We start from the raw sequence: 24,854 nt of genomic DNA, 5'->3' as shown, positions 1-24,854 counted from the left end.
GAACTCCTTTGGGCAGAGACCATGATATTTTATGCATGTCTTAGGAATCTTAGGTAGTGTTGCATATACATATCAGTTGATCAAAAATGTTGATTCAGTTAATGACAAAAATGTTGGCCTGAATAATTGATCAGACCACCTGCTGGTAAATACATAGAAATCCTGCCAGTCTATCAGAACTAAATAATGGACAGGTAGTAGCTAACGGTCCCTGAAAAATATTTCATTTGTTTTCCTTAATATGTATTTTGTCTTAATTTGATTATTATACCTGCACAAGTGGTTATTATTATTATTTTTAAATAAATTTATTTATTTTATTTATTTATTTTTGGCTGCGTTGCGTCTTCGTTGTTGTGCGTGGGCTTTCTCTAGTTGCGGTGAGCAGGGGCTACTCTTCGTTGCGGTGTGTGGGCTTCTCATTGTGGTTGCTTGTCTTGTTGCAGAGCACGGGCTCTAGGCGCATGGGCTTCAGTAGTTGTGGCTCGCAGGCTCTAGAGCGCAGGCTCAGTGGTTGTGGCGCACGAGCTTAGTTTCTCGGCGGCATGTGGGATCTTCCCGGACCAGGGCTCGAACCTGTGTCCCCTGCATTGGCAGGCGGATTCTTAACCACTGTGCCACCAGGGAAGCCCCTGCACAAGTGATTATAATCAGGGAATAATTAGCCAGCAAAATCTTAAATTAGAGGAATTGCTAAGCAGGAATATTCAGTTACTCCTAAAGTAGGGGAGGTGGGGCAGGGAAAGAGGAAGATCTTAGCTGATCATTGGGTGGTTGCCCAAGTAACTTTATACCTTTCTTTTTATACTTACAGGGTCTTAGTTTCCAGCCTGGTAGATTCTTTTCTTTTCCCCATTTTTGGTGGAGAGGGGTGGTAGAGGAGAAGGAGGGACAGAGACTTGGAAGGATAAGTGAAATTGGTAGATGATGCTAAATGAATTAGGTTTCCAGAGACAGAGAGAGACTATGTGGCAGGTGAGTTAGGGGGAATTGTGGGTTTCCATGGTAGAGGAAAGGTTGTGATGGGAAAGACATTCCAAAATTTCTGTTTATAGATTTGGACTTTCAGGTTATATTATTTTGCACATTTGGGGGATGTGTGTATGTGGGAGTGAGGCATGCTGCTTTTTCCTTCTTCACTATTTTTGTTTCCTTCTCTTTTAACATACCTAGTTATAGTCTTTGATGTGTGACAGCCTTAATTTAGAGCTTTCAATAAAAAGTGATGCAAGGTGAGTAGGCTTTTTGTGAAAATGTTTTCAACAAAATATTAACATTTCAAAAACGTTTGTCCAGCTGTATATGTTACCATTATTATGTGATGATGTAAGTAATAATGTTTTGATTGTGGACTAGATAAATCCAGTCAACTTTAAAAGACTCATAATGTAATACCAAAGTTGCTAAGTCTAAAGACATTTTTATTTCCCATATATAGACTTTACCATGTCTTTTCTGTTCAACTTTACTCTATTCCTGTGAACTGTGTTAGAAATTCTAAAAGTTGAATACAGTAAATAATGTAGAACGGTGATAGCAGTGTAGTGCAGATACAGTTTTATTTTACTTTACCTGTTTTTGTGTCTACCACAATAATATAGTTTTACGGCTTTTATTATCTTTTTGGTACTAACACTGTAGAAAAAATATATTTAAAAGTAGTTTTAAGTAATTGAGAGGAATGGCATATATGCTCTTTTGAATGCTTGGAAACAAAACTTTGAGGCAGGCAATTAAGAGCTTAGTAGAAATAAATTATTTTAAATAGATTTTTTGTTCATAACTAGTTTAGCAACAAAGCTACTGATTGGCTAAGGACTAGAAAATGCTGAATTATCAGAAATGCTGTAATGTTTGTAATCCCTTGATAAAATTGTGTAAACACAGGTTAGAATTAATATACTTGGTTATTTTCTGAAGATTTAGAGTTTCTTTAATTTTCCTGCTGTTATATTTATAGCTTATTTATTTGCAGGGTATTTATTGAGTCCTAAAAATGTGTTTAGGCTATTATATAAAATGCTTTTTTGTTTCTGAATAAAAGTTATATTTGGCCTATTCTTTGTTTCTAATAAAATTTCAGCTTTCAGTCCTCATTACCTCCATTTCATATACCAGGAAAACATATCCCAGTTGCAGGAAGAAAATTATATATGTCTGATATCAATGCAATACCAACATGGAGTGTTAATTTTCTGTATTAGTCTCTGTTAAAAGATTGATTATGGACATTAAAAAATATTTATGGACCATTTTAACATTATTAAATATCTTTGCCTTGAAAATTTTAAACATTTTTGTATTTTCAAAAACTATATTCTTAATATAATTAGACTTTGAGCTCAGGGAAATGTTACTTTGGGATTTTAACAGGAACTAGTACTATTTGAGTAATTGAGGACATCAACATATGATTTTAGTGAAATACATTTTGTGCCTTCCTCCTGTTTTAAGTTGTTTATGATAATTCTAGTTTATTACCCTGATTTTAAAGAAATCCTAATCCTCAGCTAGAAGTTAAATTTGAAAAGTCCAGTTAGTGTCTGGGTCATTTCTTTTCTTCATGATATCATTCAGCACTGATGGGTCATTACAGTTGAACTAAGTGTTCTAAGTGAAGTAATTTTATTTAATCCAATAGTATCTACCATGGAAAGAATTTTGTCAGATTTAGCACATTTTGATATACCTATTTTACCTGACTTTAAGAATATGTCTAATCCTGATTTTTGGGGGGACATAACCTGTATTTTTGTACTTTTATAGGATAGAGGGAGGAATCAACAGCTTGGAAATTCGGCCAAGTGATCTGGCGGGATGGGCATTTGCCTGACCTATTTTGTAGAGGTAATCCAACCCTGTTTTATTCACCCTCTAATTTTTACCTGTGATAGATGCCCATATACTTGAACATGAACACACATATCATAGCTGTTGGGTAGTACTCTGCATTTACTGGACATTCCCTTTTTCTTTTATACTTGTTTATATATAGCATGAATATTACATATACATAGCATGATATCGCTATATACAGATATGAACATCTATACATTGGAAAGAATTAATGTTATTAGTTCTGTATGAAGGCCATTATCTTTTCTCACTTAACAAGATTACTTGCATTTCTCTTTTTTAGGCTCAGGTTCCCTTATTTTAGGAAGAACCATGATCCTCTCTTGTCTTGTTGGGCTATGTTGGTACATATATTAGACCTTGCTTTTATCTTTCAAACAAAGTGAAAGAAAATTAAGTATTTCACAGTTTTCAGGGTATTTACATGTTTGTCAATGGCACATATTCTCATGTCATTATTAATGATCATAAAAATTCAAAGATTCTCATAAATTTTATTTGTTTTGAGAATTCTTTTAAAGCGAAGGTGTGAAAATATTAGCAGTTTTAGTGGCCATATTTTAAGATTTCGTTTAACACTTCTCACTTCTTACCCAGGTTTGTTATAAGAGGAATATACACTTATGCAGCAGAGAATGTTATAATGTAAAAAATTTAAAAAAGTCTTTTCTTATTCCCATTTACTGTTAACATTTGTGTGTGTGTGTGTGTGTGTGTATCATTACAGACGTTTTCCATATATATGCAGAAATTTATATGTATACCTATATTTACATAACTTTTATAAAAATGAGATCACACCGTACATGTTTATTATCAGCATGTCTTTTTTGTTGTTAGCTTCTGTATCTTTGCATATCATTCCTCTTATTTCATTCTGTGTAGTATTCCTATATTTGGATGTACCATAATTATTTTAACTAGCTTCCTATTTATGGATATTTAGGTTAAGTTTTTTTGCAGTAATAAATGGGAATATGGTGAATATTCTTGGATACATCTTTGCACATATTTAAAAATATATTTGTAGTATAAATTCCTAAAGGAAAAATTGTTGGGTCAAAAAGTGTGTACATTTAGTAATTTGGTGGTTGAATTGCCCAACTAAAAAGATTGCCCCAACATCAGTAGTCTGGGAAAATGGGAATCTCTTTATCTCTTTGATAATACTAGCTACTGTTAGCTTGTAGTATTTGTCAGTTTTTTGTTGTTTAGTATTGCTTTTCAAAATTTCATTGTGAGTTTGAGCATTTTTTTCCCCATTATTATTGGGCATATATATATTTTCAGTGATCTGTTTGGTCATGCGTTAGGCAGATGGTTTTTACTCAGTTTTTGCTTATCTTTTGATTTTATTTTTGCCTTGTTGACGTTTTAATTTTGTATGATTGAATTTAGAGATCTTTTTCTTCAGGGCTGGGGTGGGGGTAGGGTTTCCTGTGTAAGGTTTAAAATAAAAGGTCTCCCCCACTGATTGTAGGACTCGTTTTCCCCTCCACATTATAACATCTCTGAATGACATGAATTGTTGGCTTGTCATGGTTTGGCATTGTTTTTTTCTAAGTGACAAAATTAGTTATGTTTCTTATGATTGGTAGTTTTAGCTTGGTAGTTTTATATTCAGTGAACTTGAAAAGTTATATGGATTTTCTATTACTTTTTATGGTTTAAATTGTTTAAAATCTTGATTTATATTGAATATATTCGGTATAAGCAATAAATGTAGAGATCAGCTTTACTTTTTTCCAGATGGCTTACCCTTTGTCCTCATTCCCGTTATTGAATGATGCATTTCTTTTCTACATATTTGAAATGCCACATTTATCGTATACTGAATTTCCATGGTTTTTTCTTTTTGCATGGGGGGGGATCTGTTCCTGAAATCAGTTCAGTTCATCTGCCTGCTTGTTTTTTGTACTGAGAATTCAGTAAAGGAACTGCTTATAAAATCAGTTATACATAAATGATTTTTTAATACAAATAGTAGAATTAGGGCTAATAAAGGAAGAAGATGTATACATTCACAGTAACAACTAAAAAGATAAAATACCTGGGAGAAATCTACTTGAAAAAAATTTTAAAACTCTACTGAGGGATAGGACAGAAAATTTGAATCAATTCAGATTTTTTTAACATTTTTAATTTCTTTAATGATGTATCTATTTTATTTATTTATTTTTGGCCGCATTGGGTCTTTGTTGCTGTGTACGGGCATTCTCTAGTTGCGGTGAGTGGGGGCTACTCTTCTTTGTGGTGCGCGGGCTTCTCATTGCGGTGGCTTCTCTTGTGGAGCATGGGCTCTAGGTGCACGGGCTTCAGTAATTGTGGCTCGCGGGCTCTAGAGCGCAAGCTTGATAGTTGTGTCACACAGGCTTAGTTGCTCTATGGCATGTGGGATCTTCCGGACCAGGGCTCGAACCCGTGTCCCCTGTATTGGCAGGTGGATTCTTAACCACTGCGCCACTAGGGAAGCTCTCAGCTCAAATTTGTAATACGGAAGATGTGATATAAAGCTGTCATTTCACTATAGAAATATAATTGATTTTTCTTTATTGATCTAATATCTTGTGCCCTTGCTGAACTTGTTTATCAGTTCTCAGTGGCGGTGGCCTTGCTGAACTTGTTTATTTGTTCTCGTAGCTTTTTTGTGGATTCATTGGGAAATTTCTACATACACGATCACGTCGCTAGAGAGTGAAGACAGTTTTATTTCGTCTTTTCTAATCTGGATGCCATTACTTGATCGATTGATTGCTTGGTTGGTTGATTGATTGATTTTGCCTGCTCTATTTTACTAGCTAGAACCTTTAGTACAATCTTGAATAGAAGTGGTGAAAATGGACATCCTGATTTTTAGGAGGAAAGCATTCAGTGTTTAACCAGTAAGCATAATGTTAGTTTTTAGTTTTTTTTTTTTTTTTTGTAGATACCTTTTATCAGTTTGAGGAAGTTCTCTTCTAGTCTTAGTTTGTTGAGATTTTTTTATCATGAGTAAGTGTTGAATTTTTTCAAATTCTTCTTTATTGAGATAACCATGTGGTTTTTGTCCTTTAGTCTCTTAATATGGTGTATTACATTAATTGATTTTCAGATGTTAAACCACCATTGCCTTCATGGGGTAAATATTACTTGGTCTTGGTGTATATATATGCCTTTTTTTAATCTGTTGCTAGATTCAGTTTACTAATATTTTGTAAGGATATTGTATCTATGTTTATGAGAGGCATTGTAGTATAGTTTTCATGTCATGTCTTTATATCAAAGAAACTCTAGCTTTATAGATTGAGTTGCAAAATGTACCCTCTTCCTCTGTTTTGTGAAGGAGTTTGTGAAGGATTGGTATTGCCCCCTTAAATATTTGATGGAATTCATCAGTGAGGCCATGTCTTTGTGGGAAGATTTTAAATGCTAACTCAGTTTGTTATGTTCAGATTTTTCTGTTTCCTCTTTAATTAGTTTATGTGTCAGTAATATATGTCTTTTTAGGAATTTCATAAAAGTTGTTTAATTTGTTGGCATATATCTGTTTATAATATTCCTTCCCGTATAATTCTTTTAACTTTTGTGAGGTCAGTGGTAATATCCCTTCTTTCATTCCTAATTTTGGTAATTTGTGTTTTTTCTCTTTGTTGTGGTTAGTCTTCCTAAAAGTTTGTAAATTTTTCGGATCTTTTTTAAAAAAACAAGTTATTCTCTACCTGTTTTGTATTTTATTTATTTTTGCTCTAAATTTTCAATATATTTTTCAGCTTGCTTTAGGGTTTAGTTTGCTCTTTTTCTTTTAAAAATATTTTAATTAATTAATTGATTATTTATGGCTGCGTTGAGTCTTAGTTGCAGCATGTGGGATCTTCGTTGAGGCGTGCGGGATCTTTCCTTGGGGTGTGCGGGCTTCTCTCTAGTTGTAGTGTGCAGGTTTTTTCTCTTCTCTAGTTGTAGCACGCAGGCTCCAGGACATGTGAGCTCTGTAGTTGTGGCGTGTGGGCTCCGGAGTGTGTGGGCTTTGTAGTTTGCTGCATGCAGGCTTTCCAGTTGAGGTGTGCGAGCTCAGTAGTTGTTGCACACGGGCTTAGCTGCCCTGCAGCATGTGGGAACCTAGTTCCCCTGACCAGGGATTGAACCCACGTCCCCTATATTGGAAGGTGGATTCTTTACCACTGGACCACCAGGGAAGTCCCCTAGTTTACTCCTTTTCTGATTTATTAAAGTGGAGGCTCATGTCATTGATTTGAGACTCCTCTTTTTTTCAGTATACTTAAAGTTATATTTAAAGTACTGCTCGAGCTGCATCCCATTGATTTTGATGTGTTTGTTTTTGTTTTCATTCAGTTAATAATATTCTCTAACATCTCTTTTCTTTTAATTTCTTTTTTGACCCATATGTTATTCAAAATTGTGAAGTTTAATTTCCAAACACTTGAGAATTTTCCAGTTTCTAACTTAGTTGATATCTACTTTAATTGTGTTATGGTTGGAGAACATACTTTGTATGACTTCAGTCCTTTTACATTTATGAGACTTGTTTAATGGCCTAGCATTTGGTCTGTGCTGGAGAGTGTGTACCTGACAACAATATGTATTCTGCTGTTTGCTGGAGTTTTCTATATGCCAACTAGGTATAGTTGGTTGAGAGTGTGGTTCAGGTTTTCTATATGTTTGTTAATTTGCTGTATAGTTATTCTGTCACTTATTTAGAATGGGATATTGAAATCTCCAATGCTAATTGTTGAATTTTCTATTTTTCTTTTTAATAATGTTAGTTGTTTTATTTTTTTAGGGCTCTTCATTATTTTAGGGTTTATAATTATTATAATATTTTCCTAATTTATTGACTGTCATTTTGAAATATCTTTCTTCATCTCCAGTAATATTTGTCTTAAAGTCTGTTTTGTCTAATACTAATATAACCGTGCCATCTGTCTTATGGTTACTCTTTCCATAGTATATATATCCTTGTTCCGCATCTTTTTACTTTGTCTTGAATTTAAAGTGTGTCCCCTTTTTGTTTTTGTTTTTTTTTGCGGTACACGGGCCTCTCACTGTTGTGGCCTCTCCCGTTGCGGAGCACAGGCTCCGGATGCACAGGCTCAGTGGCCATGGCTCATGGGCCCAGCCGCTCCGCGGCATGTGGGATCTTCCCAGACCGGGGCACGAACCCATGTCCCCTGCATTGGCAGGCGGACTCTCAACCACTGCGCCACCAGGGAAGCCGTAAAGTGTGTCTCTTGTTGACAGCACATAGTTGAATCTTGTTTTTGTCCAATCTGGCAGTCTCTGCCTTTCTATTGGGCTGTTTAGACATTCATATTTAATTATGGACATGGTTGGATTAACATTTGCCATTTTGCCATTTGTTTTATATATGTCTCTTATGGTTTTTGTTTCTCTGTGCTTCCTTTGCTGCCTTCTTTTGTGTTAAATGTTTTTTAGTGTGCCATATTAATTACTCTATTGATGTCTTTTCTAAATATAATTTAAGATATTTTCTTTGTGATTGCTATGGTGTTTACATTATACATTTTAACAGTTTGCTTAATATTAACACTAAGTCAGTATCAGGAACTTTGCTCCAGTATAGCTCCATTTTCTCCTTCCTCTATTGTGCCACAACTCATATATAAATATATATATGCTACAAACCCAGCATATATATGCTACATATATATGTAGCATATATGCTACAAACCCAGCAATACAGTGTTGTAACCATTGCTTTATAGATTCTTATATTTTTTAAAGATGTTAAGAGAAGAAATGAAAAAAATGTATTTTATAGAGTTTTTTAGTTTAACCCACATATTTACCATTTCTGGTGTTCTTTTCTTCCTGTGTATTTAAGTCTCGTGTCATTTCCTTTCAACTTGATGGACTTCCCTTAGTATTTCTTGTATGACAGGTCTGCAAAAAATTCTCTCAGTCTTTGTTCATCTGAGACTATGTTTATTATGCCTTCATTTTTGAAGGGTAGTTTTGCTGCCTTCTTGCTTGACAGGTTTTTTCTTTCAGCACTTTGAGAATGTGATCCCACTGTCTTCTGGCCTCTGTTGTTTCTGATTGAAAGTCAGCTGTTAATCGTATTGTGGTTCCCTGCACATGCTGAGTAATTTTTCTCTTTATGCTTGCATGATTTTCTCCTTGTGTTTGTTTTTAACAGTTTGGCTATGATGTGTCTAGGTGTGTCTCTTTGTAATTATTCTCCATGAGATTCATTGAACTTTTAAGACTCATAGATTTGATTTCTTCTAAAAATCAAATTTGGAAAATTTTCTGGTGGTGTTTTATTAAAAAAAATTATTTTCCCTGCCCCTTCTCTCCTCTGGAACTCCAGAAATGTTGATAAGTTGTTCTCTGAGGCTCTGTTCAGTTTTCTTCAATTTTTTTTCTCACTGTTCTTCAGATTGGATAGTTTCTACTGATATATCTTCAAGGTCATCTATTTTCTTCTGCCATCTTGAATCCTGTAGTAGATTTTTTGTTTTAGTTATTATACTTTTCAACTTCAGAATTTCCATGTGGTTCTTTTACATAAATTCTGTACCCTTATTGAGAATTTCTTATCTGTTGATTGTTTTCATAATTAAAAAAAGTTAAAGATGGGTTCTTTTTTAACATGTCTATAATAGATGTTTTGAAATCTTTGCTTAAACCAACATCTGGGGATGCTCAGAAACTGTTTGTTGTGATTGCTATTTTTCATTAATGTGGGTCACATTTTTCTTTTCTTTCTTTCGTTCTTTTTTTTGGTATACCTTATAATTTGTTGTTGAAAACTGGGCATTTTAGATAACATATTGGAGTAATTTCAGATTGTGACTCCCTCCCTGCCTGCCCAGGTTATTGTTACTGTTGTCATTTTGCTATTTATTTATATATGATACAATCCTAGTGAAAAAAAATGTTTTTTTTGAGCAAGAGTTCATCTGCAAAAGTAGACATGCGTGAATATGCAGGAAAATTCTGAAATGAAAGGATACTGAGGGGTAAATAGTTCCATCAGAATTTAAACTTTAAAAAAATATGGATACAGTGTTGAAATGTTTTAAAAAGTGAATGTATTATACTTTCTGAAGTACAAAGATGGACTTATTACTGGTATGTTTTAGGTGAGAAAGACTATTCTTATTGCCTTTGCACCACTGTAAAAACTGATATAAAATCGTAAGGTGTGTCATATCATCTGGTCTCCAAGCTTTCTGTGGAGGAGTAAATACAAATTATTCTTAATAGGTAGGAATGTAGTATTTTTGAAAACCTCTATGGTAGGAAACTCCATAAACTCTTTAGTCTGTTACTGGGTTCAGAAATATTCACTGACAGGAAATTTTCTTCTTGTGTATAGCATATGTTTTTCACTTTAATTTTTGGGGGTATGGAACATAGTCTCCCTATGATTATTCCCATTTTTGTCAGCTTTTCTAGTCAAAGATGACCTTGGTGATCATATTTCTGTAGGTATTTAGTATGATTTTACAACTGTAATCCTTTCTACTGTGAATACATGTACATTCTGTACAGGACTAGTTCTGTTTGTTATTTTTAAGGCCTAGAATTGTGTTTGCTTCTCTCTTCACTTCATAGCCTTTGCAAAGCAGATAAAAATAGTGTTATTAAGTGAGTTTTTAATCACTGATTTCTCTTTTGTAAACGTGTAGGTCTATAACCTTCTGAATTTCCTTCAATATCCCATGTCTCTGAAGTCGTACATTCCAGATCTAGGCAAATTGTTCTTTACAAGGCCAGGGTTATTCCACAGTTACTACTTATCACTATTGTATTTTCCCAGTTTCAGATTTAAAAAGAAGTCATTGCACTGGTTATTCAGGCATAGCTTACTATTTACAAAGAGTGCTCACTTCATTATGCATACCAGTTTGTCCATGTTATATTTGTACAGTATTTTTGTCTCAGTAAGTAATGTGTTTTGTTTGTTGTGTTTTATTTTTATTTTTTTTGTAGGAATTGGATGGCATAAATGATTGAAGTGGTATTGAGGGTCTCTGAAGCCTATGAAAGGTAGAAACTCAACCATGATTTCTTTTTCAACTCTACAGCATTCCCTTCCTTGAAGTCTTCATTTTTACGTTAGTCTCAGGTAACTTCAATACTTATTTTTCATAATCATGAATAAGTAAAATTTTCAAATATGAAACCTTTTTTTTGGCTGCTAGAATTTCATGTTAAGTTTGTATAATAGTTTCTTTATGTTGTAGTATTTATATCTGGAAGAAACTTGGGATTTAATATTTTTTCATGAGAAAACAGTGTTAAGAGAAAATTGATGAGTAATGATATAGCTTTGGGTTTTAAGTTTAGCCCAAGAAAATATGTGTAGCTTATTATGTAATCTTAGGTGAAATTTAAGTGGGAAGGTTTTTCCTTCTTTAACCCTTTTCTTCAGCAGGGTTTATTGCATTTTTCACTCACCTGTCATACATACCCACATTAAATTTTCCAGGATTTCCAGGGAAACTATTTTCATATGTGGGAAAATTAGACCTATTAATCAAATTTAATGGTGTTTGGCATATAATTTTTTAAATGTGAAAAAGCATATGTTATTGTACCTTTGTACATATTGTATGTTTTCCTATGCTAATATAAGGAAGCAGTCATGTAGATATTTTAATAATCATTTATATTAAGTATTAGTTATTCTATCTTGTGGTCCAAGAGGGTTACCATCATGTCTGCCAACAGAAAGAGGGAAAAGGGAAGAACATTTCTTTTCCTTTTAGGAGAGTTGTGTATATCATTTCTACTTATGTCCCATTGGCTTTAACTGTTACATGACCACAACCAACTGCATGGGAGGCTGGAAAATGAGTCTTACCTAGGTCATTGTGTGTCTTACTTAATATTTTATTATTGGGCAAGAAGGAGAGAACAGAATCTGGAGGAATAGCTAGTTGTCTGTCACATTAGGGTTTGTCAGATTTACTTTCCATTTATCTAGTTGGACTAACATTAAAATATAAGTTTTAAATATTAAGACATATTAACTCTTGGCCTGTGACAGTACTTTGGAAATTGTTTTGAGTTCTGAGACAATTTTAGTTTTGTGAATAGTCATCATGGTTCTTTGATTAAATACTGCTGTCTTGATGTCATAAGGTGGAATAAGGTCTTAAAAGTTAAAAGTGACTTTTGAGATAATCTCTCATTTTGTTTCACTGCCATTAGGTTGAAATGGTTTGTTTAACATTTTAGAGTCTTAAGGCAAGGATGAGGGGCTTGGGTGAGAGGATCTTTTTAGCTACACATAAAGCTAAATGATGTGTAACTGGTTCCTTCTAACGCTAAAAAATCTATTATTCTAAATGTTTAGATCTCATCAGAACAACTTATTCCCAAAGACATTATATAGTTTATATTTTTGTAGATGAAAAATATTTCATTGTAATTACATTATATGGTTCTTGGTCTGTTGTAAATACTGTATTTTGAAACAAGTATCAAATATTGTATGTTTCTATTAGAGAATTTATTAAAGGGTTGGAAATTAGTTGTCAGTTTTCCATCATATTTTATGTCAATATCAACATATATTAACCTAGGTACCTTTTTTTTTGAGACTTGAGATAACAGTTAGTTTTGGTAAATTTTGTATACTTGTATCAAGTATTTATATTAGGCCTATTGATTTAACTTTATTAGAAAATGGTTATAAGACATTTTCGGTGTTTTTGGCATTGAAGGCGATGAACGCATTTTTAGTTTTTTTGTACTTCACAGATAGGGTTTGTATTGTGAAGTGAGAGCATTTATCCAATGTTTAAAAATTAAAATTTTGATTTAAATAGTTAACACTTTTCTGTTTTGAAATGAGTCTTGGTTATTACATAGTACATATTAAAAATAGCTTAGTGTGTAGGGAAGTTTAAGAAGTATTTTTAATGTTTCTTTTATTATACAAAACTGTAGAAAACTTATAGTTTCCTAATAGAGTAAGTATTTTTAATACAAATGTTTGAATTGTTGGTATTGGCATAAAATGAGATGGATGAAACAACTAGATCTAGCAGAATGTAGGGTTCTGTTTTGCTTGGATCTTTTTTACCTTCTCCCTTTCCCTCTCCTTTTAAAGATAAAATATAGCTGTTTCTCAACAAACAGTTGCCATAAATTTGATGTCTTACCATTTCTAAATACCACTAATTTCTTGCTGTTACATTGTTTTAGAAGACTGGTGATGAGTATTTGGAATGGAGAATATGCTTAGATTCTGCTTTATTTGAGCAGGGCATTGGACATATAGAGATGCCTGTTAACTTTGGCTTAAATATTTATAAATTATTTTTCTGTGGTTAAAAAACGATCACAGGTTTTTATTTAGTTGTCATATTGTGTAAAGTGATTTATCTTAGTCTGTAAATTCTCTTATTAAACATCTTTTATTGTTGCTAACACTAATAAAAAAGGCCTTTTTGTCTAGTTGCCATTATTGTAAATGATGCTCCTATTAGGATGTTTTGAATAGTAACAATTAAAAGTCAAAGGGCATAGTTTACAAAATATGCTTTATAGATGCAAGACGGTAGTTATACAAAGGTGTATCTGAAGGGGTTTCTGAGTGTAGAGTATCCCTAGATAAGAGCTAGATTTTGTTTCTAAATTAGAGATGAAGCAGTTTTTGCTTAGATCAAAACTCTACTTTTGAAGGATGAGAAGCAATAGAAAAACTTCTGAGGAATGACAAATGGTAGATTGTTAAATCCATTTTGATCATGGGTTTCTTTGTAATACCAATTTGATCTTGCGGCTGATTGATACTTGTATTTCTAATGCTGATAGTTGTAAGGTGTAATTTCTCACTGACTACATAGGTTAGAAATATTAATATCCAAATTAATGTAACTGGCATCCTCCAGACAGCAAGGAGTTTGTTGAAAATACTTTGAATCAGAAGTAATTTGTGAAATCTAGCTTTTTTTTTTTTTTTTTTTTAAATCTGTTTCAGGTTCCTTTGAGTACTTCTCTTTAGCCTATGAGTGAAGTTTCTTTATAGGTTGAATGGGTTCTGATACAAGGCAGGGTATTGATTTGGGAGAAGACTTTGAGTTGGAAATTACTCTTTTTATAGAAAAGAATGATGTTTAGGTTCCTAAGCTTGCCAACTATAATCTGTTTTGACTCATTTAAAGTTTTACATTATTCAATAAATGTTGATGGAAAATAATATTACAGCCAAACTCAGTAAATAAAACAGAAAAGGAGTATCTTTAAGTGAGATATATTTTTTTCACACTTGAATGCAGATTCAATTAAAGGTGATAAAGTGGCAGATCAATATTCATGTACATTCTGAAGGGGAAAGTAGGTGCTTTCAAGAATATTAGAGGATTATGGCACAAGCCTTCAAATCTTTTCACTTTAAAACTTACAGCCCTCTTTTCTTTGATACAGGTATATCTTTAGCATAGCTCCTACATTTATCAGCCATATTTAGGATTATTTTTTTTTTGATTTCCAAGTGAAAATGGGAAAGTAAAGGAAAAAGAAAGAGAGATTTTCCTAAAGTAACTTGGTAAAGGTTTGAAGAAAGAATGGAAGGATTAAGGGGGTATATGTGAACCCATGAAAAAAGAACGAGGAGAAATTTACTGAGCTGTGAATAATAGGTAGAAGTGGAATTTAGGAATTGTGGAAGGTGTCTATGCATGCTGAAGGAGAAAAGGGATTCTGTGTCACACAGAATTCTCCCATGGTAGCCATGCGATGGTAGCCAACTAAGGATTGCTTTACCAAGCCAAGCAGTGGTGACAGGGTGGCTTCAGAGTGGGTGGGTGAGAAGAGAATGAGTTCAACGAGTTCTTAGTGTCCAGGGCCTTTTCAAGACGGAGGTAGTACGGTATGGTAAAAAGTGCATTAAACGAGGTAAGTCTGTTTTCAAATCCCAGTTTACATGCTAGCTTTGTGACTTTGGGTAAACTCCAGTTTCTTCGTCTGTTAAATGGGGATATACTATTACTGTCTTGAGTGTTACTGTAAATATTAAGTGAAGTAACATATCAGTGTGCCCAGCATAGTGTCTTACATCTGGTAGATCCTCAACACATGTTAGTTGTCTTTCTTCTCCAGGTTATGATAATCTCTGAATTTTATAATATAGACTCAAACCTATTAATAAATTTGGAAAGACATTTTCCTTATTAATTGCATAGAATTCCCATAAAAAACTCAGTAAGCATTTAAGTTGAATTCCCATAATTTATAGAATTTTTAAGTTGAATTCCCATTTTAATTTATAGAATGCCCATAAAAAAACGCAGTAAGCATTGTATAGTTGATTAAAAATGAGTAGTAGGGCTTCCCTGATGGCGCAGTGGTTGAGAGTCCGCCTGCTGATGCAGGGGACACAGGTTCGTGCCCCGGTCCGGGAGGATCCCACATGCCGCAGAGCGGCTGGGCCCGTTGAGCCATGGCCGCTGAGCCTGCGCGTCCGGAGCCTGTGCTCCGCAACGGGAGAGGCCACAACAGTGAGAGGCCCGCGTACCGAAAAAAATAAAAAAAATGAGTAGTAATGCCCAACTTGTTCATATATTATGCTTCTGTTAACTTTGTCCTCTGAAAATATGAAAAAGCCCTGACTCAAAGCTTATTTACTCTATTTCAACTTATACAGATCTATAAAGCATAGTTTCTAATTGCTTGCACACAGTTGATTAGAAGCATTAAATTAGAAGGTCCAACAAGAAGAGTCAACTGTCTTTTCTGGAAGGCAGGAGAAAGTGATGGCTGATAATTTATATTCTCTTTAAGTACCGCATTGCCATTAGGCTTAAATGACTAGGGATTTCTTAATCGGCTGCAATTTGGATTACTTTTACACAGCTGAACCAAACATTTTTCGGTACGAAAGGTGGGGGTGGGTGGGTGTGTGGGAGAGGGAGAATTGAATGGAGCAGAAAGCTGAATGTGGTCCCCTCAATATTCCTTTTACTATACCTTCTAGCTTCTCTGGCAGAGGGATGGAGATGAGGGAAGAACAAAACTTGGAAGGGGGAAAAGAATGCAGCATTTGAAATAATCTGCTAAAGGGGGCTTTCAGAGAAATTGGCCTGAAGTGGGCCCCTTCCTTCCCTCCCTCTCTTACTAAGTTCTAGTTTTTAGCAGTCTCTGTTCTGGGTAACTCCAGAAGGAGTGCCATCTTACCTTTAGCTGAATTAGTTCTAGAACATCATTGTCTGCCCTGTCTTGGATCATAACAGCTCTGCGGTTTTATATTCTTTGTCAGCTGCCCAAGCTTCCTTCAGTTGGAGAATAATGGGTCATTTACAAGGAGCTCAGGGCGGCTTATTGCTTATTACTCCACCTAGTCCTGCTTTTTCCCCATTTGACAGAGGCTCCTGGGAATGCAGATTAGTTGTTTATTTTGTTTTTTCTTCCAGAGCAGCCTTTCACATAAGTGACATGACTTAAGCATTCTTTCTTTCTTTCTCTCTCCTGTGTAATATTCCTGACACCTGAATTTCCATTAATTGTATAGACATTTGGGTCAAAAAACAGTTGGCTTTTTGAAGGTTTAGCAGGAAGAGACATTTAAATATTCACATGTTAGTGCAGATTGATAACATCAGTTTCCTTTCTTTACACTCAGCTGATCCTTCCTGAAAATATTGAAATTAGAGAAGGAAAGTAGCCTGTGTTAACTTTTGAGCATGGGACCTTTTGCTGTATTTGGGTTTTTGAAAGTGCAGAGAAGCACATAAGAGCTTTGACATAGATCATGTAGGAGTTACAAGGGGAAAGTTAAAGATAGTAAGTGCATATAAGAGAGCTTCAAGGACAATAAAAAACATACTTTTCTTTATCATTTTTCTTAGGGTAGCTTTGTCCTTTTCCCATTTACCATGGGCTTAGTGAAATTAACTTTTTTTGTTCGAGAGCCTTGTTTATTTCCTGTCCAGCTTACTCTGCCCAGACGCTGGTTGAGGTGTGTGATACAAGTGGGGCTTACTTTTTTGTCTATGTATCTTCTTCTTGATTTTTTTTTCCCACTTAATATATCTTGGAAAACTTTTTACCCAGCACATATAACTACCTCATTCACTTTAATGACTGTGTGTATTCCAGTGTATGGTTGAATCATAATTAATTTAACAAGTCTTCTATTACTGGATGCTTAGGTTGTTTCCAGTCTTTTTCCATTATAAGGTCGCACCAGACATCCTTGTACATACATCTTTGGTTAATTTTTATGACTAAGCACATACATAGGATTGTATATACTCCTGGCAGTGAGATTGCTGGCTCAGTGGTACATACAGTTTTCATTCTGGCAGATTTTCCAAAACTAACTTTAAAACCTTGTCAAAGCAGTGTTCATTGATATTGAAATCTGTGTTGAAATCTTTGTATTTTCTGGTATTTAAGGGAAATTGTCTCAAGAACAGTTTTTAGGCTAGCCAGTAATTTGAAATATATGGCTTAATTTGGGGTCATAGGAATAAGAAACCATATGTAACGAAGAGCGATTCCTTTTTCTGTATATATGGCCTGTTTTCAAGAAAATTTTTGAGGAGGTCAAGTTTGCCTTCATTAACAGTATTTCCACTTCCTGTTTTATTTACTACCTGTATATTGAGGTGTGGTATCTTCCTGTTCCAAATCCCTCATTCTGGCACTTTTTTGCAAACCTGCCTTTTTCCCCCCAGATATTCTCTCTCTCCAAAGTACTTTGACTTCCTCAGTACTCACTGTTTCAGCCTGATGTTAGAGATAAGGTTAGTTAAAAAAAAATTATGTTTTTATGTTTATTTTAATAGGCATATTACATATTAACACAGTATTATAGGTATAGTTTTAAATAGTATACATGTATTAGGATATGATAAATTTTAAAAAATTGATGAGGTGCATGACAAAAAACATTGGAGATGAGGACCACTACTTTAGGGAAATATAGACCTTGCATTGGGTTAGTAAGCCAGTTTCAACTTCAGCTAATTTTTTAAAAAAAGTTCTGTCCTAGGTCAGTTTGTCTAATGTCTTTTATTAATGTCTTCTTTTAATAACTACTTCTTTTACTTCTCCCGTATTCTTTAAAAACTCCCAAGGGTGTGGGTTGTTTTTTTTTTTTTAATAATGATGTATGTGGCAATAGCAGATGTCACAGCGATAAAGGGTGGCTTTGTGTATATATACGTCCCTTTTAAGTTGGGGGCTTTCCAAATCCTTTAGGAAAACAATAAACAGATTAGAAGAATATAATTGATTTGGTAAGGATTTCCAAAGAAATAAGCAAATTTTAACCCTAAGAGACTTAAATTTCACTTAGTTGTGGGATCGTTTATTCTCTAGAAATGTGATAAATAGAATATTTGAATAGGACAGTTATTTGGTGATATGTTTTAAATGTTTGTCCTTTAGACTACTTAAAGATTTTGGAAAGAGAAATTAGATTCTTGTTCCTTTGTCCCATATGTATTCTGGACTTAACCATACTACCTGGTACCAGGGAAGACAAAGTTAGCAAGTATGAATTATATTTTTATTTACTTTGCTGTTTATATGAGCTGTTTTTTGAGCTGTACATTTAAGTAAAGTTTTCTCCCTAGATGATAACCTTAGTAAATGAAAGAGTATTTAAATTTCAGTAGTGTATTTGAATTTAACTGATCATTTATTTTACCTCTGAAAGCTATGATCAAAGTAGTAACCATTACTACCTGATTGATTTGGGAAAGAGGTGACTAAACTGAAACATAGTTAATGCATTTACTAATTGTGGGCCCATCATGTTGGGGGAGTGTGTGTGTTTATTTTGCACAATCTGATAAAAAACAAATAGTACCAATGTTCTGACATTCTTTGAGATGAAGTTTCTTTGGATTTCATGATTATTGTTATGCTAGTTCCTCAAGTAACACAATGGAGTGCGAATTTACAGCAATGAAAGTTAGAAGATTTAATATTGCCTGTTTTTTCTATAATAGAAAAAATAAGATAATGTAATAAGATAATGTAATTATTTAATAGTGTCTAGTTCTTATCATGACCTCTTAAATTTATTTAATCATGTGCAACTATTTAAGAATATATTAGTAATGAAAATACTGCTTTTTCCATTTTAACAAATTTAAAAACATTTGAAAGAATAAAATTTTATTATAGAAAGTTTTCAAATTAGAGATAAATGTAAATATGAAAAAAGCCTGGTAATTTCACCACCCAGTGGTAATATTAATATTGTTAGCATTTTCAATAAACCTGTGTACAAACACATATTTATACACACATTTCCCTTAATATCAGGCTTTTTACCCAAATTTTCAAGTATTTTTCAAGAATATTTTTTGACTGTATGGATATTTTTTGAATTCCAACAGACTTTAACTTTTTACTGAAGCATAAATTCAGTAAATTTGAATTTATTTATTCTGGCAGAAATGTATGCATATCACAGAGATATACATCTTAAAATTTTACAAAGTGAGCACACCTGTGCAATCAGCATTCAACTCAGGAAAAACATTGTCAGTTCCCAGACCAGGCGCCTTTTCCTACCTCCTATCAACAGCCTCTTCACCCAAGGATAGCCATTTTTCTGATTCTGTTTTTAAGAAAAACATTGAGATATAATTTATATACAATAAAATTCACCCATCCTAAGTGTATGATTCAATGATTTTTAGTAAGTTTACTGTAGTCTAGTTTTAAAACATATGTATGAATATAATTTAACCAGTTTCATTTTGTTGAATATGCAGTGTAATTCCAGTTTTTCACTATTGAAGTACTGCTATAGTGATTTTCCATGCATATCTTTATATGTACTTCTGATTTCATCAGGATAGGTTCCTAAAAGTAAAGTCACCAGTTCAAAGAATATGTGCATTTTTATGGCTTTTGATACATGGTACCAAATTACCTTTGAAAACAGTTGAACTAATATACTCCCACTGTCAGTAGATGAGTGTCTTCTTTTTTCCCCCTGCCACCTCAACGTCAGGTGTATTTTTTTTTTTTGTGGTACATGGGCCTCTCACTGCTGTGCTCTCCCGCTGCGGAGCACAGGCTCCGGACGCGCAGGCTCAGCGGCCATGGCTCACGGGCCCAGCCGCTCTGCGGCATGTGGGATCCTCCCAGTCCGGGGCATGAACCCGTGTCCCCTGCATCGGCAGGCGGACTCTCAACCACTGCGCCACCAGGGAAGCCCGAGGTGTATTTTTTAAGAGTTATTATCAGTTTGGTGGATAAAATATGGTTTTAATGTTCATTTCTTTAATTACTACTGTAAGTGAATATTATTTTATATATTTAGTGACTATTTCTAATTTTTCTTTATGATTTGCCTAATACTGTTCTCTCAGTTTATTTCTTAATGTTATTTCTTTTTATTTTTAAAATATTTCAGTATATTAAAGGATGTGGATCTTTCTGGTGTTACGAATACTTTCCCCCAATTTGCTTTATGTCATGCTCATTTTTCATAATGAAATAGATTAGGATTTTGTGTCTTAATGTCAAAAACAAAAATTTGTGTTTTACTCTACCAGCCTTTGGAAATTTATCGTGGTAATTTTTAAATTGGAGGCAATATTGAATTATATGAATAAAACATTTTTATTAAAGTGTGTACCTTTCATAATTTGAAATTTAAAAAATTCAGGTAGACATATAAAACTAATTTATTATGCTTTGTTGCCAAACTTGGTCTTTCTAGGCATTTATACTTAAGCATGAACATTGACGACAAACTGGAAGGATTATTTCTTAAATGTGGCGGCATAGACGAAATGCAGTCTTCCAGGGCAATGGTTGTAATGGGTGGAGTGTCTGGCCAGTCTACTGTGTCTGGAGAGCTGCAGGAGTCAGTTCTTCAAGATCGGAGTATGCCTCACCAGGAGATCCTTGCTGCAGATGAAGTGTTACAAGAAAGTGAAATGAGACAACAGGATATGATATCACATGATGAACTCATGGTCCATGAGGAGACAGTGAAAAATGATGAAGAGCAGATGGAGACACATGAAAGACTTCCTCAAGGACTACAGTATGCACTTAATGTCCCTGTAAGTAATTCCTTTATAAGATACTAAACTTACAGTTAGAAACATAATTAATTTTGTATTAAGTGATACAAGTCATTGAAGAAATTTCAGAAAGTGTTTAAAGGCTGAATATAAATAGTTCAAATGGCCATTATTAAATAGATATACTAAATATTGGTTAAAAATCATAGCTGAAAAGGCAAAATTAAGTTTTGATATTACATACATTTCAGAAACTTATCTTTTCTGGATAACATTTATTTATCTATTTATCAGGGTTACTGTGTATTGAATTTTTGTGTGTGTGTATTAAATTTTAAGTGCTTAATTTTAAAAGATACTTTGTTTCAACTTCTGGATTTCTCCTTAAAGAGTAGAAGGATTGAATCTGGAGCACAGCTAGAAAAAGATTGTACACTTCAGAGTTTTTCCTTCAAATCCTGTAACTCTTGGCAGTTCCTGCCATCTTTATTTTTTTCATTGTCTGTAAAAAGGATATCAGCTCTTCAGTCTGTTTACCCTGGATGTCATAGGTCATCACCTAAGGTACTCCTTTGTAGGCACCCATAACTTTTTTTTTTCAATTCAAACGAACATTTATTGGGCCCACATTAAACGGGACATGGTGAAGAGATTACGAGATGTCCCTTTTCTGTCTGTGTACAATTTCTGCCACTCTTTCCTCAAGTGGGTACATCCTATGTCTCAGTCTTTGCAATTATTCAAGCACCTATAATGGAATGGTAGGCTTGTTCAGAGGCTCAGAATCTTTTTAGAAAGTTGTAGTTAGCAGAGTGATGGTCACAGCTAATGAGAACTGCTTCATTTTCTAACAAAAACACAAAAATAGTGAGCTGGACTCGTTGCTTCCCATGAAGATGCTGGGCTCATCTGGTGCTTCAGTCACGGGCTCTTTGGAATAACCAGCAGTGACATCTTCATAATCTTTACTCCATAAGTTTTCTGTGTGAAGTGACTCATTATCAACTCTGGCCTTAGTGACTTCTTCCTCAGAGCTGAAGGTGTTTAATTCTACATTAGTAGGTAATGCGAAAGTCTGTGTGTTCTCCAAATACAAGTCAATGGTTGTTTCTGTATCTTGGTCACTGGTCAAGTGTAGTAGGACAGTGGTTGACTGACTGTAGGTCAGTGATGAATTCTGGGAGTAGTGTGGGGTAAGTCACAGCCAGGGCAAACCAGGCAGAGAGGAGCAGGGCCTTCCTGAGCATGGTGCTGATGCTGGCGGGGAGTGTGGGAGGCTTACGAAGGTAAGGAGGCTGAGTGTTTTTCTTTGCCTTCTTGTATCTTTATTTTTACCTGATGACCAGCAAAACTACAACTGTAATGTAATCCTCTTCTATTGTTTATGTGATATTAAACCTGGATCCTTTCAGTACTTCTGATATACTGTGCTTTTTCTTTTGCTTTAGGACCTTTGTATATCCTACTTGTAATATTCCCCTCAGTCATAGCCCCTCCCTGTTTTTTAACCTAGTTAAAACTTCATCATTGGGCTTCCCTGGTGGCGCAGTGGTTGAGAGTCCGCCTGCCGATGCAGGGGACACGGGTTCGTGCCCCGGTCTGGGAAGATCCCACATGCCGCAGAGCGGCTGGGCCCGTGAGCCGTGGCTGCTGAGCCTGCGCGTCCAGAGCCTGTGCTCCACAACGGGAGAGGCCACAATAGTGAGAGGTCCGCGTATGGAAAAAAAAACCAACAAAAAAACTTCATCATCATCAGCTTGCCACTTCTCTCTGGTCTAGGTGTAGTTCCTGCAATAGGGACTTGTTCACTGTCTGTCTCTCTGATAAGATTGTAGGCTCTATCTATGTATGACAGCATGAATTTTGTCTTATTTTCTATTATGTCCCAGGTGTTGGCACATGGTGTGAATGAATGGATAACTACTTACAGTTGTGTTCTAATACATGTGCTCACGAACTTTTACCTAGTCCATTGCAGTAGCCTTTTCCTTTTTCAGCCTGTTGATGGTGATGGATTACACTAATTAATTTTTAAATGTTGAAGCAGCCTTGCATACCTGGAAGAAATTCCACTTTGTTGTGGCTTATAATTCTTTTTACACATTGTTTGATTCAGATTACTAATAGCTGTTGAGGATTTTTGCATCTATGTTCATGAGATAGATTGGTCTAGTTTTCTTTTTGTGCGATATCTTTGTCTGGTTTGGATATTAGAATAATCCTGGCCTCATAGAATGAGTTAGGAGTATTCCCTCTGCTTTGGTCTTCTGGGAGAGTGTAGAGAATTGGTATAATTTCTTCCTTGAATGTTTGGTGGAGTTCACCAGTGAATCCATAGGGCCTGGTACTTTCTTTTTTGGAAGGTTATTAATTACTGATTCAATTTCTTTAATAGCTATAGACCTATTCAGATTGTCTGTTTCTTCTTGTGTGAGTTTTGACAGATTGTGTCTTCTGAGGAATTGGTTCAGTTCATCTAGGTTATCAAATTTGTGGGCATAGAGTTGTTCATAGTATTCCTTTATTATCCTTTTAATGTCTATGGTGTCTGTAGTGATGTCCCCACTTTCATTTCTGATATCAGTAATTTATATCTTCTTTTTTTCTTAGCCTGGCTAGAGGCTTGCTGCCTTTTTTTTTTAAAAAGGATCTTAACAGTTTTTAAGCATAAGGTATTACATACAGTATCAGCATACAGTTAACTATACTCACATTGTTGTACAGTAGATCTCTAGAACTACTGTACAACTGTTGCATCTTGTAAAGCTGAATCTCTATGCCTACTGAACACCAATTCCCCATTTTTACCTCCCCCCAGTAAAGACTTACTAATTTTATAGAGAACTAGCTTTTGATTTTTTCTCTTGATATCCAGTTTTCAGTTTCATTGATTTCTGCTCTGAGTTTTATGATTTCTTCTGTGGATTTAATTTGCCATCTGCCCTTCCAGTTTTCAGTGGTGGAAGTTTAGGTGATTGATTTAGATCTTTTCTGATATATAGAAATGGCATTCTCATATAGCATTCAATGATATAAATTTCTCTCTAAGTACTGCTTTCAGTGTCCCTCACATTTTGATAAGTTGTATTTTTATTTTCATTTAGTTCATTTTATCTTTTAATTTCTTCTGAGACTTCTTTGATTCATGTGTTATTTGGAAGTATGTTGTTTAATATCCAAGCATTTGGGGATTTTCCAACTATTTTTCTGTTACTGATTTCTAGTTTAGTTCTGTTGTGGTCTGAGAGTGTTTATTATATGATTTTCTGTTCTTTTACATTTGGGAAGTTGTGTTTTATGGCCCTGAATGTCATCTGTCTTGGTGAATGCTCCATGTGAGATTGAGAAGAATTAGTGTTTTGCTGTTGTTGGATAAAGTAGTCTATTGATTGCAATAGCTTTTTTAAAAAAATAAATTTATTATTTAGTTTTGGCTGTATTGGGTCTTCATTGCTGCACATGGGCTTTCTCTAGGTGCGGTGAGCAGGGGCTACTCTTCATTGTGGTGTGCAAGCTTCTCATTGCGGTGGCTTCTCTTGTTGCAGAACACAAGCTCTAGGCACTCGGGCTCAGTAGTTGTGGCTCTAGAGTGCAGGCTCAGTAGTTGTAGCGCATGGGCTTAGGTGCTCCGTGGCATGTGGGATCTTTCCAGACCAGGGCTCAAACCCGTGTCCCCTAGCATTCGCAGGCAGATTCTTAACCACTGCACCACCAGGGAAGTTCCACAATAGCTTTCTTATTGGACTGATTGTAGCCTGACCCTTATCCAGTCTGTATTTCAGATGGTTCCTATAGTGATCTTTCCAAAACGATATTTATACTTATCACTCCCCTACCAAAACTTTTTCAGAGGTTTCTTATTGCTAAACAGCTGAAATGTGTTTTGCTTGGGCTGAAAGGGCCTGTGATCAGGTCTCTTCTTATCTTATCCAGCCCCTGTGTACAGTGCTTCAAGCCCCTCTCCCCGCTTCATATTTTAAGTACACTGAAATTACATTAGTTGCCCAGGTCCAATATGATTTT

The 24,854-nt window shown here is 34.8% G+C and overlaps 1 protein-coding gene across 4 annotated transcripts in view; it reads left to right on the top strand.

Annotated features, from left to right (window-relative positions):
* Positions 1 to 24,854, top strand: part of ZNF148 (zinc finger protein 148) — a 130,460-nt gene that overhangs the window by 28,875 nt on the left and 76,731 nt on the right. For 3 of the 4 annotated variants that reach the window (XM_030858913.2, XM_030858945.3, XM_060298191.2), the window contains exons 2-4: positions 2,767 to 2,847; positions 10,813 to 10,948; positions 20,522 to 20,870. In XM_030858913.2, coding sequence (XP_030714773.1) covers positions 20,538 to 20,870 — 333 coding nt within the window. In that variant the 5' untranslated portion in view covers positions 2,767 to 2,847; positions 10,813 to 10,948; positions 20,522 to 20,537. The remainder of the gene's footprint in view (positions 1 to 2,766; positions 2,848 to 10,812; positions 10,949 to 20,521; positions 20,871 to 24,854) is intronic. The other variant, XM_030858954.2, reaches the window with a different exon arrangement.

The sequence above is a fragment of the Globicephala melas genome, chromosome 4 (assembly GCF_963455315.2).
Source record: "Globicephala melas chromosome 4, mGloMel1.2, whole genome shotgun sequence".
Lineage (NCBI taxonomy): Eukaryota > Metazoa > Chordata > Mammalia > Artiodactyla > Delphinidae > Globicephala > Globicephala melas.
Note: the sequence above shows the minus strand (reverse complement) of the source record. Positions and strands in the feature narration are given on the sequence as shown.